The following is a 16,007-nucleotide window of genomic DNA, read 5'->3' on the forward strand; positions in this document are numbered from 1 at the left end:
TTGAAGCTGGAGGTTAAGGTTGAGTGGTTCATATAAAATTATGTTGTGAATATTCTTTTGTGAAATTCAAGCAGGGGGAAGATGTGAGAATGCAACTTTGTTACTTTTAATGCCATTTACTGTGCTAATCTGCTCGGCCCCAGAGGAAGCAACTTTAATCATCCAAGTTCAAAGTGCTGAAAACGAAGTGTGACAAAAGGAGCTCTTGCATAACTAGCGTGCTGTTGACAAAAAGATAAGCACATGTGAACTGAATGTCATACTGAAGAGGACAGTGTTCAGAACTTTGTGGGGGTTTTGTAATAAAGATCTGAAGCTGTTACACCATAAAATTACATTACTCAGTAAAAAGCTGCAAACCCAGAATTTTTATTCCTCAGTGCTCATGAGCACTTCCAGGCTGCAGCAACTGAAGAGTCAGATTTTGCCTGATAATAAGGTAAGTGTAACATTTTAAGAAATACATGATAAAACTGAAGATTTGTGATTTTAAAATAAAGTGAAACAGCATTATATAGTCGATAGGTTGTTATGTACTATAACTTATGGCTGAGGTGACATTAGTTTTAGTTAACAGTTCAATATCAAATATAACAAAATATGCTATTTTTAATTATTGAACACAGTCTTGTGGCAAATTTAAACCAAGGGTTCTGCTGTGGTTGCTGTCTAAAATCTTTAAAGTGCCAAAGATAGTTTAACATTGCAAGAACTCACTGGTGCTTTAAGAAAACTACACCAGCACCAGTATCTCATTTGTAAGATGCAAATGTGTGGATATAGTTTCATCTTAATATTACTATTTTAATGTGATTCCTCCATATTAAGCTGCTCTGTTTAAAGTCCTATGTCTTCGGTCTGTAGCTCACAGCAATGTCAGAATCACCTAGTCCTCTGACCACACATGTGCTGAACACTGCAATGGGTGTCCCCGGGTCAAATATGGCCCTCAGCCTTTATCAACAAGACCCCTCCACAAACACCTGGAATTTAATCACCACCGGGTAAGAACCTGGAAAAAAAAAGCATCACCAAGAAACCTATAATTAGTTGAAAATCTCAAAGACTGCTGTAAAAGTTGATGTCTTTGTGCAAAGCTCTTCGATCTTATGCTTTTTGAACAGGACCACTAATGATGATGGACGTTGCCCTGGACTTATCGCAAAACAATCATTTAAATCTGGTGTGTACAAAATGCATTTTGAGACGGCTCAGTATTGGGCGAGTATGGGAGAGACCTGCTTTTACCCGTATGTTGAGGTGAGGAAATGCTAAAACTGTTGATATCTCACGATTTACTTGTGGTGTCATCACAATTTTTGAGACTAAATCGGTAAATTTGTGTCCAATTTAAACCATTTGTATGGGCTTGAATATTAATCTTATCTCTGTAATCTTTCTGTTTTTCTTCTTGAAGATTGTCTTCACCATAAATGACCCTGGGCAAAAGTACCATATCCCTCTGCTTCTGAGTCGTTTCTCTTACAGTACATACAGAGGGAGCTAGATATCAAGCAAGAGGAACCTCCTGAGATTACTCCACCTGTCAGCTGTTTGACACATCACATGATGGCACTGAATGAACTGTCACACATATTGGACATATTGACAAGGCACAATACTCCATTTCAATTATTCTTTTTGTTGTAATAGTGCCACAATACCATATTTTCTTTCTTTAAAAAAACAAATTAAAAAACTTATTAATATATGCTGTACTTTAGTCTACCATATCAATTATTGTAAGCTGTTATTTTAAGATGTGTAAGGTCTAAACGATCAAATAATACATCTGTCTAAATCACCAGTTTCTGTATGTGATACAAATTGAAACATATTGATTGATCAATTGTGTTACATGTGCACTGCCTTTAAAAAGACAGTAACCTTCAAGAAACCCCTCCAGGTCCTGTGAAACCTGAGAGTATATCATCACAAGAACCATACAAATCGCTGTAGGATAAAGTTAAGATTTTTCATATTTCCAGTTAGAGATCCTTCTTTCAGTATTACCCCTATGAGGTATAAGTAATTATTGGTGGTAACTTTGGCCACAGCGCTACCCTAACCTTATATTTTGGAGAAAAATCAAACGGACTTCCTGGGAAAAAATGTTATAATGATTGCCAAGACACTTTACCCTACCGCCTACTGGTGTTGGCCAGAGGGGCCGATGGCGCGATATGGCAGCCTCGCTCCTGTCAGTCTGCCCCAGGGCAGCTGTGGCTACAACCGTAGCTGCTTCCACCAGTGTGTGAATGTGAATGAATAGTGGCATTGTAAAGCACTTTGGGTGCCTTGAAAAGCGCTATATAAATCCAATCCATTATTATTATTATTATTATTAAGACTTGGGAGAATAAAATATATAACTTCAGAGGCATAATGATACAGTGCACGACTGAGTGAGCCTGACTCTCTCATTGATTGATCGAGCCTGTCGGATCTGTTTTTCTGACGTCGATTATCCTTCCTTCAGTTAGGCTGGGCCTAGCCTGTGATAGCAGTTTAGTGGGAATTTTATTGCGATACACCATCCCAGTTTTGACTTTTAGGTCAATATTGCGGTTATAAAAAATGGCAGACGAAGAATTAGAGGCGATTAGGCGGCAAAGAATGGCGGAGCTACAGGCAAAGCAAGGGGTAAGAACCGAATAGGCACCGGAAAGCATGGTTTCACCCGCCTTATATGGAGATGCTGAGTTCAGTATACTGCTAGCTAGTGTAGCTAAAACAAAAACAAACCACCACTTAACTCTAACTTAAGGGATATACACAGCTAACTTAATGAGCCTCATGTTTGGTGCAGATGATATTTGCTTCCTCATCTAGATGTGTTAACATCACCATAGTGCTAGCTTTGTATCAGTCAGCGCTTACCCCTCTGAAAATCAAAGCGCTGGCTTGTTGGAACAAAATTGAACAAATTTTTAGACTTGCTACTGATGGAGTGGTCGTTATGCTTCCTCCTTTCTACAGATAATTTGTGTGTGTGTGTTTATCTAAACTTTGACATTAGCACAGCATGTGAGTAAGCGGCAGCAATTTCTGACGTGTTTGGTGAACTGTCAATAGTCTAATACATTACCATATGTCAGAAATAAGTATTTATACTAATTCACATGCAGTGCAGTGATTAGAGAGTCCTCACGTGTCTGGGTTTCTGTCATTGTTTTTGAAAATATTTGACACTCATAAATTTCTATTTTATGTCTTTTTGTGACCTCAAAAAATACAGTGATCAGTGGGTTTTAAATCTCATTGATGATATCCAACTTACCTCAAGAAGACTGTAATTGGAACTTTTCACTGAATGTGCCTATATATAAATCTGTCATATGAGTTTTGTTTGTTTGTTGACAGTAGTCTAACTTTATTTGTTACAAAATAGAGAACATACTGGACTTCAATTCATTTTCTAGAGTACCTACCATTAAAAAAATATCCAAAGCAACAAATTTACAAACTCGATTAAAGATAAGCCATTATGGTATACTTTGCTATACTGGTTTAAGTAAAATATAGAATTTTTAAAAACAAAACGAAGAAACTTGAAAACATAACCGAAGAGATTGCTCTCATGGTCCTTCTTGTATCGTCAGACCTGAAAATAACAGCGAATAAGTTACTTTATCAAATTTTCACCATTACCAACATTAAAGTACTGTTTGATTGGTGGATGGAATAAAATAAAATGTCTACCAGTTAGCTGAATGTATAAATAAAATCTGTATTTAATGGTGCTGTCCTGTATACTTCCAGGAAGGTAATAATCAGCAAGCAGAGGAGGCCAAACAAAGGTACGATGTGTAATTGATCAAAAAAGAAACTACTTTAGCTGAATTTTTCCTGTTTATAGTACTTGTACTTGCATAAAGGACTGTTTTTTTTAAAGACTAACTGTTATATGCCTTAAGTATTGCACTTTTTTTGTAACTGAACTAAAATATTTCCATACAGCAGAAATGTGTATATATACCTTCAGTTGAATATATTTTTTCCTATTTAACTCAGTCTTATTTATATAGTGCCAAATTACAACAACAGTCACCTCAAGGTGCTTATTATTGTAAGGTATAGACCCATTACATTAATACGGAGAAACCCCAACAATTAGATGAGCCGCTGTGAGCCAGCACTGAAAGTTTTTGACATATATGTAATATCTAAACTCTCAGTGTAGCTGACCAACCTGGTATTCTTACTGCTTAACTTCTATATAAATGCAGTATCTTTTTGTTTTCTTTTAGTTGGTCTCAGTTGACCAATGTAATTGTTTTCTAATTACAGAGAAACAGATATGAGGAACTCCATATTGGCTCAAGTTCTAGACCAGTCTGCCCGTGCGAGATGTAAGTGTGGTTTCATATACTGTATATCCTTCATCCTAATAAAACTCCTCTTTGGAAATTAATAGTGCTGTCTCATTGTATTTTATTTTTTAGTGAGCAATCTTGCCTTGGTGAAGCCAGAAAAGGCAAATGCAGTTGAAAACTATCTCATTCAAATGGCTCGTTTTGGAAAGCTGGGAGGAAAGGTAAGAAAGTACAGACATGGGGAAAAAGTTTTCACAGCACTCTCTGCGATCCTATGAAAAACTAAATACACCCCACCATTCAGTATCTTGTAAAACCACCTTCAGCCAAGCTATAGTTGCCAGGCAGATTTAGCACTATAATATTTCCGTGTACAGTGGAGTTTGCAGTTAACTCAACTGCAAGGTGCCTGCATGGTGCCAGCAAAGTGCCAAACTTCTGCTTTCAGAGGTGGTCACACGACTGACGATCATTTAAGTTCATTTAAGCAGCAAGAGTGTATGTAGTTTTTCACTATGCATTCCTCTCAAAACTCTTTTTTTCCTCAAATGACTTTAACTTTGAATGCTTCTAGCAAAACATATTGAATAAACTCATTTCCACTTTTGTCAGATTACAGAATCAGGCTTGATCGAGATCCTAGAAAAAGTCAGTCAACAAACAGAAAAAAAGACAACCGTTACAGTAAGTTTCTCTGAAATGTCACATACATTTGATTTTTTTTCCTGTAATTTATATGTATTACATTTCTAATACACTCTACTTGACAGTTCAACAGACGGAGGGTGATGGACTCGGATGATGAGGACGACTATTAACTTTCAACAGGAGCTCTGGAATGAGCAACCAAATCAGAGTAGTTGACATGCTTTGCTGGGACTCTGACAGGATCGCTGACTAGTGTGTTCCTGTTAGCTGAACCCTGAGATGCCACACTAGCTTCTGTGTGTCTTTGGAAACTACCAACCAAGATGGAAAACAAGGACTTTGATATTGCAGCATTTGGTGGGATTGTTGAACACAATGTCAATTAACATTTTATTTTGTAAACTCTTCAATCTAGATGCTACAAATGTTTACTGCTTATCTGACAGCTCATGGCACTGTTTGACTCTCCTAGTCCATCTCAGTAGTTTCCTTTATTTTCACCACGGTTCATGCATTTTCTTCAAACATTAGAAACTAGTTAAAATGCAGATGATACTGATGTTAATGCATTTTATGTGGGTCTACTCTTTAATTTCCATCTAGGCTACTATCCCATTAGCTGTTATTCTAGGATTCTTGTTGCTGATGTGTACCTTGAGGGTTCACATATAATTAAATGAGCCTTAAATTGAAATGTTTTTCCTTATTAGTGGACTGTTTCTAAAATTGTCCTTCACCATTTAAATGAGTGTTAAATCTTTCTTTTTTTTTTTTAAGTTTCCATTTAGAATTAAACACAAATTGTATTCCACTGACTTGAACATCAAATATCACAACATCAATACACAGTAACGTCCCCACCATACAAAGGTAGACTGTCAGTCTATGGAGGTGGATAATTGACTCTGGACTTTTTGCTTTATAAATAAGTTCACATTTTGACATTCAATTCAGAAGCAGGAGTTAACAGACTGCCAAATGTATCCAACAACTTTTGAAATAAAATGCAAAATGAGGAAATTTGTTTTATATTAATATACTTTATTATCTCTATAAAAGTCTGTCCGAAATCACTGTAGTCACCATACTGACAGAACTGTTTTTATCGGGGTCAGTACCAATAATGATGTACAGTATAAGAAAGCATTTAATGTACCTCAGTTGTTCATTACATGTCAAATACAATAACCGAGTACCTTTTCAGCACTAAATCCTGCAGCTTATCTCTAATTCACAATAGTCATTTCCTGCCTGAGCACTTATTAAGATTTTTAATTCATATTGCGTTTATAATTCAAAATTGCGTTGACTTGAATAAACCCTAACACCGACGACAGGGGTCTGGGTTGGTCTTACGCTTGCCTCATTTTCACACGACCGTGGTCAGATGATTTCTTATTGGCTATTTAGAGTTCAGTACACTCAGCCCGACTCTGATTGGTGCTCGGGTTAGTCACATGTTCATCACTAACCAATCCGGTGAGTCTGCTAGGAAACGCTACAGTAAGGTGCAGGCAGCCACGCTGAGAGTGCTAAACTCGGGGAGAGGGTTGTACAGTGTTTTAAAAAATATTCAGGTAGTCTTTTTATTAGTGTATATGCAGAGCCATGCCGGAGGACAGAACTGAGCAGCCACATATAGTTACATGTACCGCTCCAGTGAATATAGCTGTCATTAAATACTGTAAGTATCACCTGGACTTGTGTTTGAGTTAGCATTGTTTTGTTACGGTTGTATCATTTGGACTCAAGTAAAACTGAATCGACAGTGCCTGTGTGTTAATGTCTGACTGAATATTGGCTATTAAAGGTCTGAATTACTCTCGAGTCTATTTATATTTTATCCTAATATCAGGCTGATGACACCTCGGTTGAGGACTCCGTGTTAAAGCCTTCTTACTTTTCAGGGGGCAAGAGAAATGAAGACATAATTCTACCCATTAACTCATCGTTGAGCGTCACATTGCATCAAGACCAGGTATGTTAATTAAAACGAAATCCTCACGAAGCCTGTGTCTGTAAAAAAAAAAACACTCTTTCTCTATGTTTTCTCATTTCGTCGTGTTTCCCTGTCGAGAGCTGCAGAATAAACTGCTGCTGTGGCAGTAAGAGTTCACTGAATGGAGCCAAAGTCTCTATAAAATAGACTGTTAAGAGAATATTATGTCATAACATTACTGTTAGTCTCAATTAGGATTGCTAGACAAACTTTAAATATTTACCTGCTGTTTTAGTATTTGCAGTGTGAACACAGTTATATTAAACTTTACCTGTTCACGTCTATTAGATATTCTACTAAATGAATATTGGGGGGAAAAGTATTGTGACAATCTGGAAGAAATTCTCTGTTACTCAGATTACAGACGATTGGCATCACTTTTGCACTGTCCCTTGAAACTGGGATACACAGACATACACTGTGTTTTGTGCTTTTCACATGTCTCCGGGCTTCAAGTTGGATATTATGTTATATTAGTAATAACATACACTACTACATACAGCACCATTATTTCTCTAGTTTCTCTTTTGCTCTTCTTTGCATGTTTGCTGCTTTTTTGTTCTGTTCTCTGTAAAGATCTGTCAGTTCTTTGGTCCTTTTTGAAGAACACACTGCACACCCATGATGAGACATGCTTTTGGCAAATAACGCTTTGGGAATCATCTTATTGGTGCAAAAATACATTTTTATATTTTATGTAGCTTTACCTAAAGAAATCACGAAATGTTTTGGAATGGCTGAAGTAACAAAGTTCTTAAAGATACAATTTAAAATTGGTTTGGCTAATTGGTCTGTTATGTATGGACATAACACTGGTTCATCCCTTGAGTCAGGTGCCTTTTTATGCTTGAGTGATTGATAAATCAGTTTTAAGTGGCTTAATAAACAAAAACAGATCCCTCTATAAGTGGTTAGGTACAAGGACTGGACTAAAAATGTGTATAAAAGCATCCAATGTCCAAAGTAAAACTTTGAAAGAACTTCAGAATGCCTGGAGAACTATTGCTCTCGAGCACTCTTAAAAAACTACAAAAAGGTCTGGTTCTTGGAAACATAATAGAAAAAAATGAGGGATGGTTCAAGATTTTTGCACACCACTGTAAATGCAGCTTGATACCGACGTACCTTCCTTTCTTCTTCTGCTTAGCTGAAAACAACCACTACAGTTGCAACCAGCAGATCATTTCAGGAGGATCGAATATGGCTCAACGGTAAAGAGGAGGACATAACCCATCCCAGACTGCAGTCCTGTCTGAGAGAGAGTGAGTGTTGTGCATTATATTTGTAAAATCATAGAGCAGACAGAAAGGAGTGCATACTACAATGTAGTTTTCTTTCTTTTTTCTTTATGTTTAGTTCGACGATTGGCACGGAAGAGGCGTAATGATGGAGACTCTGGCGTGGATTCAGCTAGTTTGTCACACAAAGTCCACATTTGCTCAGTTAACAACTTCCCCACTGCTGCTGGACTCGCCTCTTCAGCAGCTGGATTTGCTTGCCTGGGTGAGCTTGTCTGTGCTATAATTCACTTTTGCTAACATCTCCTTCTCCATCTTTCTTATAGTTGATATTGCTTCACTTAGTCCCAGTGTCTTTGTTTTTTTTGACTGTTCTGTGGCACAGTTTACTCTCTGGCTCGGGTGTTTGGAGTAGAAGGAGAGTTGTCTGGGATTGCTCGTCAAGGCTCTGGCAGCGCATGCCGGAGCATGTATGGAGGTTTCGTCCAGTGGATCATGGGAAACAAAGAGGATGGGAAGGACAGTTTAGCCCAGCAGGTGGAGCCAGAGACTCACTGGCCTGAGCTCAGAATCCTTGTACTAGTGGTAGGTCTGATTGTGGGTATAGAAGAGTGACACTAAATAAGTGAAAATAATACTGATGAATTTGCGCTTTTACAAATGCAGGAATGCAAAAGTTACATCAATTTGATGCACTTCTGTCACAGGCCAGTGCAGAGCGGAAGCCAGTTGGCAGCACCTCTGGAATGCAAACCAGTGTAAAAACAAGCTGCCTATTAAAGGTGTGTTCACCTTATACTGCAAATGTCAGAATTTTAATGTATATTGATTGGCACTTTATTTAAACCCAGCTCACTAATACAACACATGTCTGACTGTCATACCTGTGCCTGTGTTAGCACCGCGCTGAATCTGTTGTCCCAGGCCGGATGGTAGAGATGACTGAAGCAATACGAAAAAAGGACTTTGCAGCATTTGCTGAACTAACCATGAAGGATAGTAACCAGTTTCATGCCACCTGCCTCGACACGTACCCCCCTATCTTCTACCTCAATCATGTTTCGCAGCAGATCATCAGTTTGGTCCATCGTTACAACAAGCATTACGGGGAGACGAGGGTGAGCAGCTTTTACAGTGACATTATGGGAGAAATATCTGGGCACTGGACTTTATTTATTTATACATATTTGTATTTCCATTCCCTTATTTACATTTTATTTTATTGTTTTTCCATGAAATTGATTTTTCTTAACCACTCATCCAACTTGGGGTCACAGGTGCCTGTCCCAGCTGATATAGGGCGAGAGTTTAGTTTAACAGTGGACATGTTGCCAGTCCATCACTCAACACCATGCCATGCTTTCAATGAAATAAAGAAAACTTAATTTCCTCATGTGTTAAAATAATGCATTTTTTTATGATGCCGTAAAGAAGATGTGAAAGATGTGTGATGGTTTTAAACTGGAGACAGGAAAATCTCATTTTTTCTGCAATAGTCACATTCTGTTTATTATCTTTATAGGTAGCCTACACTTTTGATGCAGGGCCCAATGCTGTGATCTTCACTTTACAGCAGCACGTTCCTGAGTTTGTGCACATGGTTCAATATTTCTTTCCCCCAGAAACCAACAGAGCAGAGTAAGTTGAAGGATGTTAAGCTCATTCCCTTTAAAATCCGTCTATAGCAATTAATTAATCCTGAAAAATCAACATTTAAATGCATATATATAGATATATACAGTGGAAAGTATTAGGTCTTTTCGTGTAATCTAAAGCTGATAAAGCAGGCCTTTTGCCCATTAACCTACTCTGAAATTTGTGAAAGTGAAACTTGTTTTGGTTTGTTAAAAATCAAGAACTGAAATCAGTTCTTACCAAGGTGTTTAAACCCTTTGCTGTTGCATTCAACATTTTGATCAGGTGCATCCTGTTTGCTTTAATTATTTTTGACACGTGTCTACAACATAACTGTGGAAACCTAAATGATTTGAGCACAGCTTACCAAGGCATGTGCCTGTAAAGAAAGTCTAACAAATCATATTGTATTAAGGCCCAAAGTCCAGGAAACTCTGTAAAAACTGCCCACAAAACTGGTCAAGAACACCATTTCTGAGGTTTTGAGTGTTCCCAAAAGTGCATTGTACTCAGTAGATTAACATCTCTAGAAGATATTTACCAGAAGTTACCTTGCCATCCAACCAAAATAAGTGATCAAGCAAGAAAGGTCTGCTCTGACTGAACCTCAGAGGTCCTCAAGTTGTTGTGAAAACCTGTTGGAAAGACAGCCAACTTACTGGTCAAATGATCCACACACTTAACTCCCTGAGCAGACCACTATTTCTGACTAATACCAGGCACTGCTTATTATCTTGCTGAAGGCAAGTGAATCAGGATGCTTGCATACTATTGGGGTCTTTCTCCACAGAAGGGACATGAAGACGCAGGGATGTAAAGATTTCAGAAAGGGAACATGAAGATAACCTGCTTCAAATTGCACACAACCTGAAAACACAGAAATAGCCTGAGCTAGAAAAAACCTGCCTAGAAGAATAAATCTGAAATGTCTATGAAGACCTGAACCTGCAAATGCTGCTAAATGGACTTCCACAGAGGACTTAATGTTGCATCTTAATGTTGAATAATGTTTTAGAACAAATGGTAGACTTGTATTTTTGCTTATTAAGGTGTATTGGCCTTCAGTCCTTTTTAAAATGTGTCACTGAGTGCTTCTTTCCTCTCTGCAGCTTTATTAAGGGTCTTCCAGTCAACTGTGCTTCTCTTTCTGAGGAGCTGAAGCAAGGTATTGGTCTGGAACCCATGCCAAAGGGAATAAACTACATAATTAGTACTAAGGTATTCACTCATATTTATCCACACAAGCAATTACTCCAACTTTGTATTATAGGCTTACTTTAAACAGCAGCTGAAAGATACAGAGGTTTTAGATTTAAATGATCCATCTATGCTGCACAAAACTGCAGTGATGTGTCTGCTGTAGGATTGCAAGAAGGTTCAGATGTGTCTATGCAATACCTTTCAACATGCTGTTATGAAACATAGTCTTGCATTGGTCCATTTAACTAGGGCACTGAAAGACCATGACAGTTATCTGAACCTTTGACCAGTGAGTGCTTCATTTGAAAAGCTAACGTTTCCAAGTGGAAAGAATAATTGTATAATTTTGAAGCTGTGAACACTCAGACACACATAATTAATCTGTTGTTTCATCTTCTTGTATTGTCTTCAAGGCTGGACCAGGCCCGCGTGTTGTAGAGGATCCTACTCAGCACCTGCTTTTATCTGATGGTTTTCCCAAGAAAACAATGTGATTTCCTCCTGCAGCCCTAAAGGAGCGAGTTCTACTGAGCAACAGGAAAGCCGATGTGACTTAGTTGCATACAACTTTTATCGCAGCAATACCAGACACCTTCCTCACAAGAGCGGAAGATGATACGTCTCCCTTTAAATATTAAACTGTCCTGTTTGGTCTCTTTTCATATCATCATTACTCCTTTGTGTTCTTTCATAGCTTTAATCATTTCTGTGTGTCTGTAGGTAGATAAACACTGATACTGCCTTGACTCTCTGGTAGTAAATAAGTGGAAACTCTTGCAGTGAGCAATGCACTGAGTCATAAATACAGATCGGACCGGAGACTGGAGCTGACCCATTGTTCTCTGACCTGTCTGATCAAATCATTGTCTGTACAGTTTTTTGTTTCTTCTTGTTAATCACCATTTCCGATCAACAGTGCATATTTAATTCATGTCAATTCAATGTCAATGGCACACAATAAAATATATTTTGGTCAAGATTTCATTTGTTGTTTGTGATTTTTGTCATCATCCGATTCTCATCCAGATGAAAAAATAATTCTCTATTCAATCTCAGAACTTTAAAAGATTGACTCATAATTCTGGTACAGAAGCAGCAAAAAGGACAGCAAATAATAGATAAGGAAAAAAACTAAACTTTTACAAATTCCGGTAACCTAACAATCACCGCCACAGTCAACAATCACAGTGTGAATATCTTGGGATAAAGCCGGTCTTTCTTTTCCTTGTGTTACCTGCCAGGAGTTTTCGGTTCTTCCTCTTCCGCTGTAGCGCTGCATTTTTTTCGGACATGACGCTTGAAACGGAGATTGGCTAAGGCAGAACAAGCCTCGCCCTCTGACCTGCCCTCCTGCACCCCTCAAATCTCGTAAATACATTTTCTTCCTTGTAGAAACTATTATCACCGTCGGTAATCCACGCCGGAGGAGCTCCAGGAGGTTGCAGAGGTGCTGTTAGGTTAACATAATGGGGAAGATTGAGTGGGCGATGTGGGCTAATGAGCAGGCTTTGGCGTCGGGTCTAAGTGAGTATGAAAACTTTATTATTATGGAGGGAAAGGAGGGGGGCGGTATTTAGCGTGTTTCTTGTCTTATTCGGTTACATGAGCGGTTTAATTCAAACAGAATATTTTCAAAGGGAATTATACTTTTAGCCTCTTGTCTAGCTCATTTACAGAGTGTTTCTGACAACATAATAAAGCACAGTTTACCATCTCTTTGTTTGTGCAGTCTGCTGGAGTGTATAATTTTAATCTTATCTTCCTGTTTTCTTCTTTCAGTTCTCCTCACAGGAGGAATCGTAGGCGTTGCTGGACAGTTCAGAGGGTGGCAGTTTGCTGCTTATGCAGTGTATCCTTTATTTTCAGTTGTATTTTTTAATTGTGTCTGGATTTTTGGCTTATTAAGCTTTTTCTGTGTTGTAGAAATAATAATATGCTAAATAACTTAAAATAAAGTACAGATGTTATTTACGTCACAAAAATCTCGATTAGAACTGATATAAAGTATGTATTCAGGCTACAGTTTGCATACAGGAAGCTGACATACTTATAACAAGTAAATACATTATAGGCTACACAGCTAATACTAGAGCCTTTAGCTTTCTGGTCTGTATTGACGTGATAGAACAGATGATGTGATTCATCTGTCCTCCACTACATCTTAAACAGGCTCTGTTGGATTGAGGTGTGGTGATTGTGGAGGCCATTTTAAGTTCAAGAAACCAGTCTGAGACTGCGTAGTGCACTGCCCAAGTGAAATGAGCAATTACACTGTAGCCATGCAGGGACACATATGCTCATCAACAATACTCTGCTGTTACATTCAAATTATACTAAAACAGTAACGATTCGTTAAATGATGTGCCAAATTTTGACCCCACCATCTAAATGCTGCAGAAAGAGAGTCATCGCCAATCAACCAGGCAATATGTTTTTTCCAGCCATGCATGTCCACTCATGGGCCCACTGTGTGCTCTGTTTACTTTTCTTAGCTGCACAAATTGAAGCCCGTGTGGTCTAAAGCTGCTGACGACCATTTGCTTTTTCTTTGACAGATTTTGTGCTCAGAGATCCTTCTCTGCACAACATGTCATTTTAGTTTCTATTGCATTGTTGCTCAATCAGTGCAGCCATTCCTCTCCTATCTTTTCCATCAGGAAGTGTTTTCGCAGCTCAGTGAATTTTCTTTCTCTCTAAGGCTTATTTAAAGTTATTAATATATGTCAAAAGACATTTTGTTCCGGCCTCATTAGTGACTGAATTGGTGTTTTTATTGACAAGCAGTTGAATGAGTGTTATTAATACAATAACTGTCAAATGTATATGATGCATCACACAGTATGTTAAGCACAATTATGCAGCAAGTTAACATCAAACCTGACCAAATGTTCTAGTATTATGGATTTAACCGATGCTGTGCTTAACAATGTTCACACTGACATGCAAGAACATTATTTCTTTTTATTCATTAATGGCAAAAATACAACATGGGAAAGTACTTTCTTTTCCCCCCAGTAGCTATTCTTATGAAATAATGGACATATTCTCTTTTGTATTAGAAACAATGCTCTCATTCATTATTGTCTTTGCCTGCGGAACCGCTCAGCATCACCAGTGTTTATCTCAATTTCACTTCTCAGACTTATCTCAGTGAGCATTCTTATCTGACTTCTTTTGGTCCTGTTGACTTAGTGCACTGTGTTTACTGATGATGATATATTGTTTCTGTTTTTATGTCTGTGTGACACTTTGCATGTAAATAAAGAACATTATTTTAAAGAAAACACCTTGACAGATAACTAGTGCTGCTGGGGTGTTTGTGTGTCTACTTGAGTATCCCAGAAGCAAGAGGGCCAAGGGCACGAGTGTGGAGAGAACGTAAGCAAACACTATTCATTTGGATGTGTGATGGACTTTAATGGACAAGTTCTAAGTTGCTCATGGTTGTGTCTTAATTTCTCTCAGAGGCCAGTACTGCTTCACTGTGTGCGTAAAAGCCTTTGGACCACTGACCAGGAACTACTATGTCAGGGCATTCTTACATGCTGCGTGAGTTCCTTATCTCAGCTGCTATCTTTGCCAAACAGCTTTCTATCACTGTCGATTAGTCAAGAATTATGACTTGGTTTATTTTGTCTTTTGTCATCAAATTCCTTTGTTTTTGTTTTTTTCCCTCAGCATCTGTGTACCTGGAGGTTTTATGCTTGCCACTGTTCTCGGATGTGTCTGCCTTGGCATTGCCAGCCTCATCTACCTTGCAGTAAGTTTGCAGCTTTTAACGCATTTATTTTTCTTTTGTCCAGCAAGTTAAATAACTTTTTGATAAAGTTGTTAACTGAAGCAGGAACTGGCCAGTTAGTGGAAACAAGGAAATAGCAACAAGGAAGAGGTTGTTTCGTTACTGGCACCTCTGTTGAAAGATGTAGTTATGAAATCTGAACAGTTAGGGGTGTGACTGAATTCCTCAACACCTCTGTGGATCTCTGTGGAAGCTTTCGAGGTTGCACTGTTTATTTTTATATTTTCTAAACTACTGTGAGTGTCAAAGAAAAGGACCAGTAATAATAATCTTCCTAATTTTCAGACTTGAACAGTAACGTTCAGTCATGCTTAACTTAATCATCCACAAGCCAGTCATTGTTGATTTGTCATCTTCTTGCTTTGTAGGCCGCTATACGAGGCGAGCATTGGGAGCCCATTCTTCCACGGAAGGAGACCCGAAAACCAGTTGCACAGAGCATCAAGAATCCTCCTCAGAATCCACCACCAAGACCTCCTCCAGAGATGCGCAGGAAACAAGCAGGCGACCTTGAAAAATCAGCCTATGACAACCCCATGTCTGTTACTGATGATGAATAAGCAGTATAGCTTCAGTCCATAACCAGTTACAGTTGGAGTTTACTGGATTGTGTAACTCTGGATGAACAACGTTTTTCTGAAGTTTAGTGTTTCTGTTGACCGGGCAACAAGTTAGACACACACCTCCTTAACTCAACTCAACTAAGAAAAATGGGAGGAGAAAATGAAGGAAATAATTTGTTCAATGAAGAAAGAAAAATCAGACAACAGAATATAAATGTAAACACTGTAGCTGCTAAGTGTCATCCGCTAACAAATATTGTCAATTTGTTTTAAGTTGTTCTGCATCCAAAATAATTACACTGTGTTTTAACCCTTTACGTATTTCTTAAAAAGCAGCTCATCCCAATGCTGTTTAACAGCTGTTTTTGACTGTATCTGGCTGACATTAAGCCATTTATTAAACTTTTTGCTAGCATTTTCACTGTGTTGTAAATAAACTCATTTTATCCTTTGACTCATTATGTGTTGTAGGCGTATTCTTTAAATCTCTATTCTACAAGGTTTCTGTGGTAAATTATTTTAAGCAATGCAACTTCCCCATTTTGCAAATGTACACAATTTCAATATGTCAGAATTTCCCTTTCTTGTCTCAGCTGTTTCTTTCTTCTT

The 16,007-nt window shown here is 38.1% G+C and overlaps 4 protein-coding genes across 4 annotated transcripts; all 4 read left to right on the forward strand.

The window, feature by feature from the left end:
* Window positions 1–385: 385 nt before the first annotated feature.
* uraha (urate (5-hydroxyiso-) hydrolase a) lies at window positions 386–1,507 on the forward strand (the record flags this gene model as incomplete). The annotated part of the gene is made up of 4 exons (XM_080885151.1): window positions 386–439; window positions 865–1,004; window positions 1,125–1,260; window positions 1,418–1,507. 4 exons carry the CDS (start codon window positions 386–388, stop codon window positions 1,505–1,507), a joined length of 420 nt encoding a protein of 139 aa, XP_080741277.1.
* Window positions 1,508–2,455: 948 nt separating this feature from the next.
* pdcd5 (programmed cell death 5) lies at window positions 2,456–5,658 on the forward strand. Its single transcript, XM_080884197.1, has 6 exons — window positions 2,456–2,643; window positions 3,763–3,800; window positions 4,291–4,352; window positions 4,446–4,537; window positions 4,929–5,000; window positions 5,087–5,658. Exons 1-6 carry the CDS (start codon window positions 2,578–2,580, stop codon window positions 5,132–5,134), a joined length of 378 nt encoding a protein of 125 aa, XP_080740323.1. The 5' UTR covers window positions 2,456–2,577; the 3' UTR covers window positions 5,135–5,658.
* A 153-nt stretch (window positions 5,659–5,811) lies between these two features.
* Window positions 5,812–12,015, forward strand: mvda (mevalonate (diphospho) decarboxylase a). The gene is made up of 10 exons (XM_080884196.1): window positions 5,812–6,648; window positions 6,872–6,942; window positions 8,111–8,225; window positions 8,320–8,466; window positions 8,587–8,786; window positions 8,909–8,983; window positions 9,101–9,319; window positions 9,724–9,839; window positions 10,946–11,054; window positions 11,450–12,015. The coding sequence occupies exons 1-10, from the start codon at window positions 6,573–6,575 to the stop codon at window positions 11,528–11,530; spliced, it is 1,209 nt and encodes a 402-aa protein (XP_080740322.1). The 5' UTR covers window positions 5,812–6,572; the 3' UTR covers window positions 11,531–12,015.
* Window positions 12,016–12,363: 348 nt separating this feature from the next.
* Window positions 12,364–15,869, forward strand: cyba (cytochrome b-245, alpha polypeptide). Its single transcript, XM_080885214.1, has 6 exons — window positions 12,364–12,560; window positions 12,816–12,885; window positions 14,340–14,414; window positions 14,502–14,585; window positions 14,715–14,796; window positions 15,204–15,869. The coding sequence occupies exons 1-6, from the start codon at window positions 12,503–12,505 to the stop codon at window positions 15,393–15,395; spliced, it is 561 nt and encodes a 186-aa protein (XP_080741340.1). The 5' UTR covers window positions 12,364–12,502; the 3' UTR covers window positions 15,396–15,869.
* The last annotated feature ends 138 nt before the right edge of the window (window positions 15,870–16,007 follow it).

This window comes from Rhamphochromis sp. 'chilingali', assembly GCF_963969265.1.
Source record: "Rhamphochromis sp. 'chilingali' genome assembly, chromosome: 6".
Lineage (NCBI taxonomy): Eukaryota > Metazoa > Chordata > Actinopteri > Cichliformes > Cichlidae > Rhamphochromis > Rhamphochromis sp. 'chilingali'.

Excerpts from the sequence above, each read along its gene's own strand:
- pdcd5 (XM_080884197.1), top strand. The coding sequence starts at position 2,578 with ATGGCAGACGAAGAATTAGAGGCGATTAGGCGGCAAAGAATGGCGGAG. Across the intron at positions 3,801-4,290 it reads GCAGAGGAGGCCAAACAAAG|AGAAACAGATATGAGGAACT; the intron begins GTACGATGTGTA and ends TTCTAATTACAG. Across the intron at positions 4,538-4,928 it reads TTGGAAAGCTGGGAGGAAAG|ATTACAGAATCAGGCTTGAT; the intron begins GTAAGAAAGTAC and ends CACTTTTGTCAG.
- mvda (XM_080884196.1), top strand. The coding sequence starts at position 6,573 with ATGCCGGAGGACAGAACTGAGCAGCCACATATAGTTACATGTACCGCT. Across the intron at positions 9,320-9,723 it reads AGCATTACGGGGAGACGAGG|GTAGCCTACACTTTTGATGC; the intron begins GTGAGCAGCTTT and ends TTATCTTTATAG. Across the intron at positions 9,840-10,945 it reads CCAGAAACCAACAGAGCAGA|CTTTATTAAGGGTCTTCCAG; the intron begins GTAAGTTGAAGG and ends TCCTCTCTGCAG.
- cyba (XM_080885214.1), top strand. The coding sequence starts at position 12,503 with ATGGGGAAGATTGAGTGGGCGATGTGGGCTAATGAGCAGGCTTTGGCG. Across the intron at positions 12,886-14,339 it reads CAGTTTGCTGCTTATGCAGT|TGCTGCTGGGGTGTTTGTGT; the intron begins GTATCCTTTATT and ends ACAGATAACTAG. Across the intron at positions 14,586-14,714 it reads AGGGCATTCTTACATGCTGC|CATCTGTGTACCTGGAGGTT; the intron begins GTGAGTTCCTTA and ends TTTTTCCCTCAG.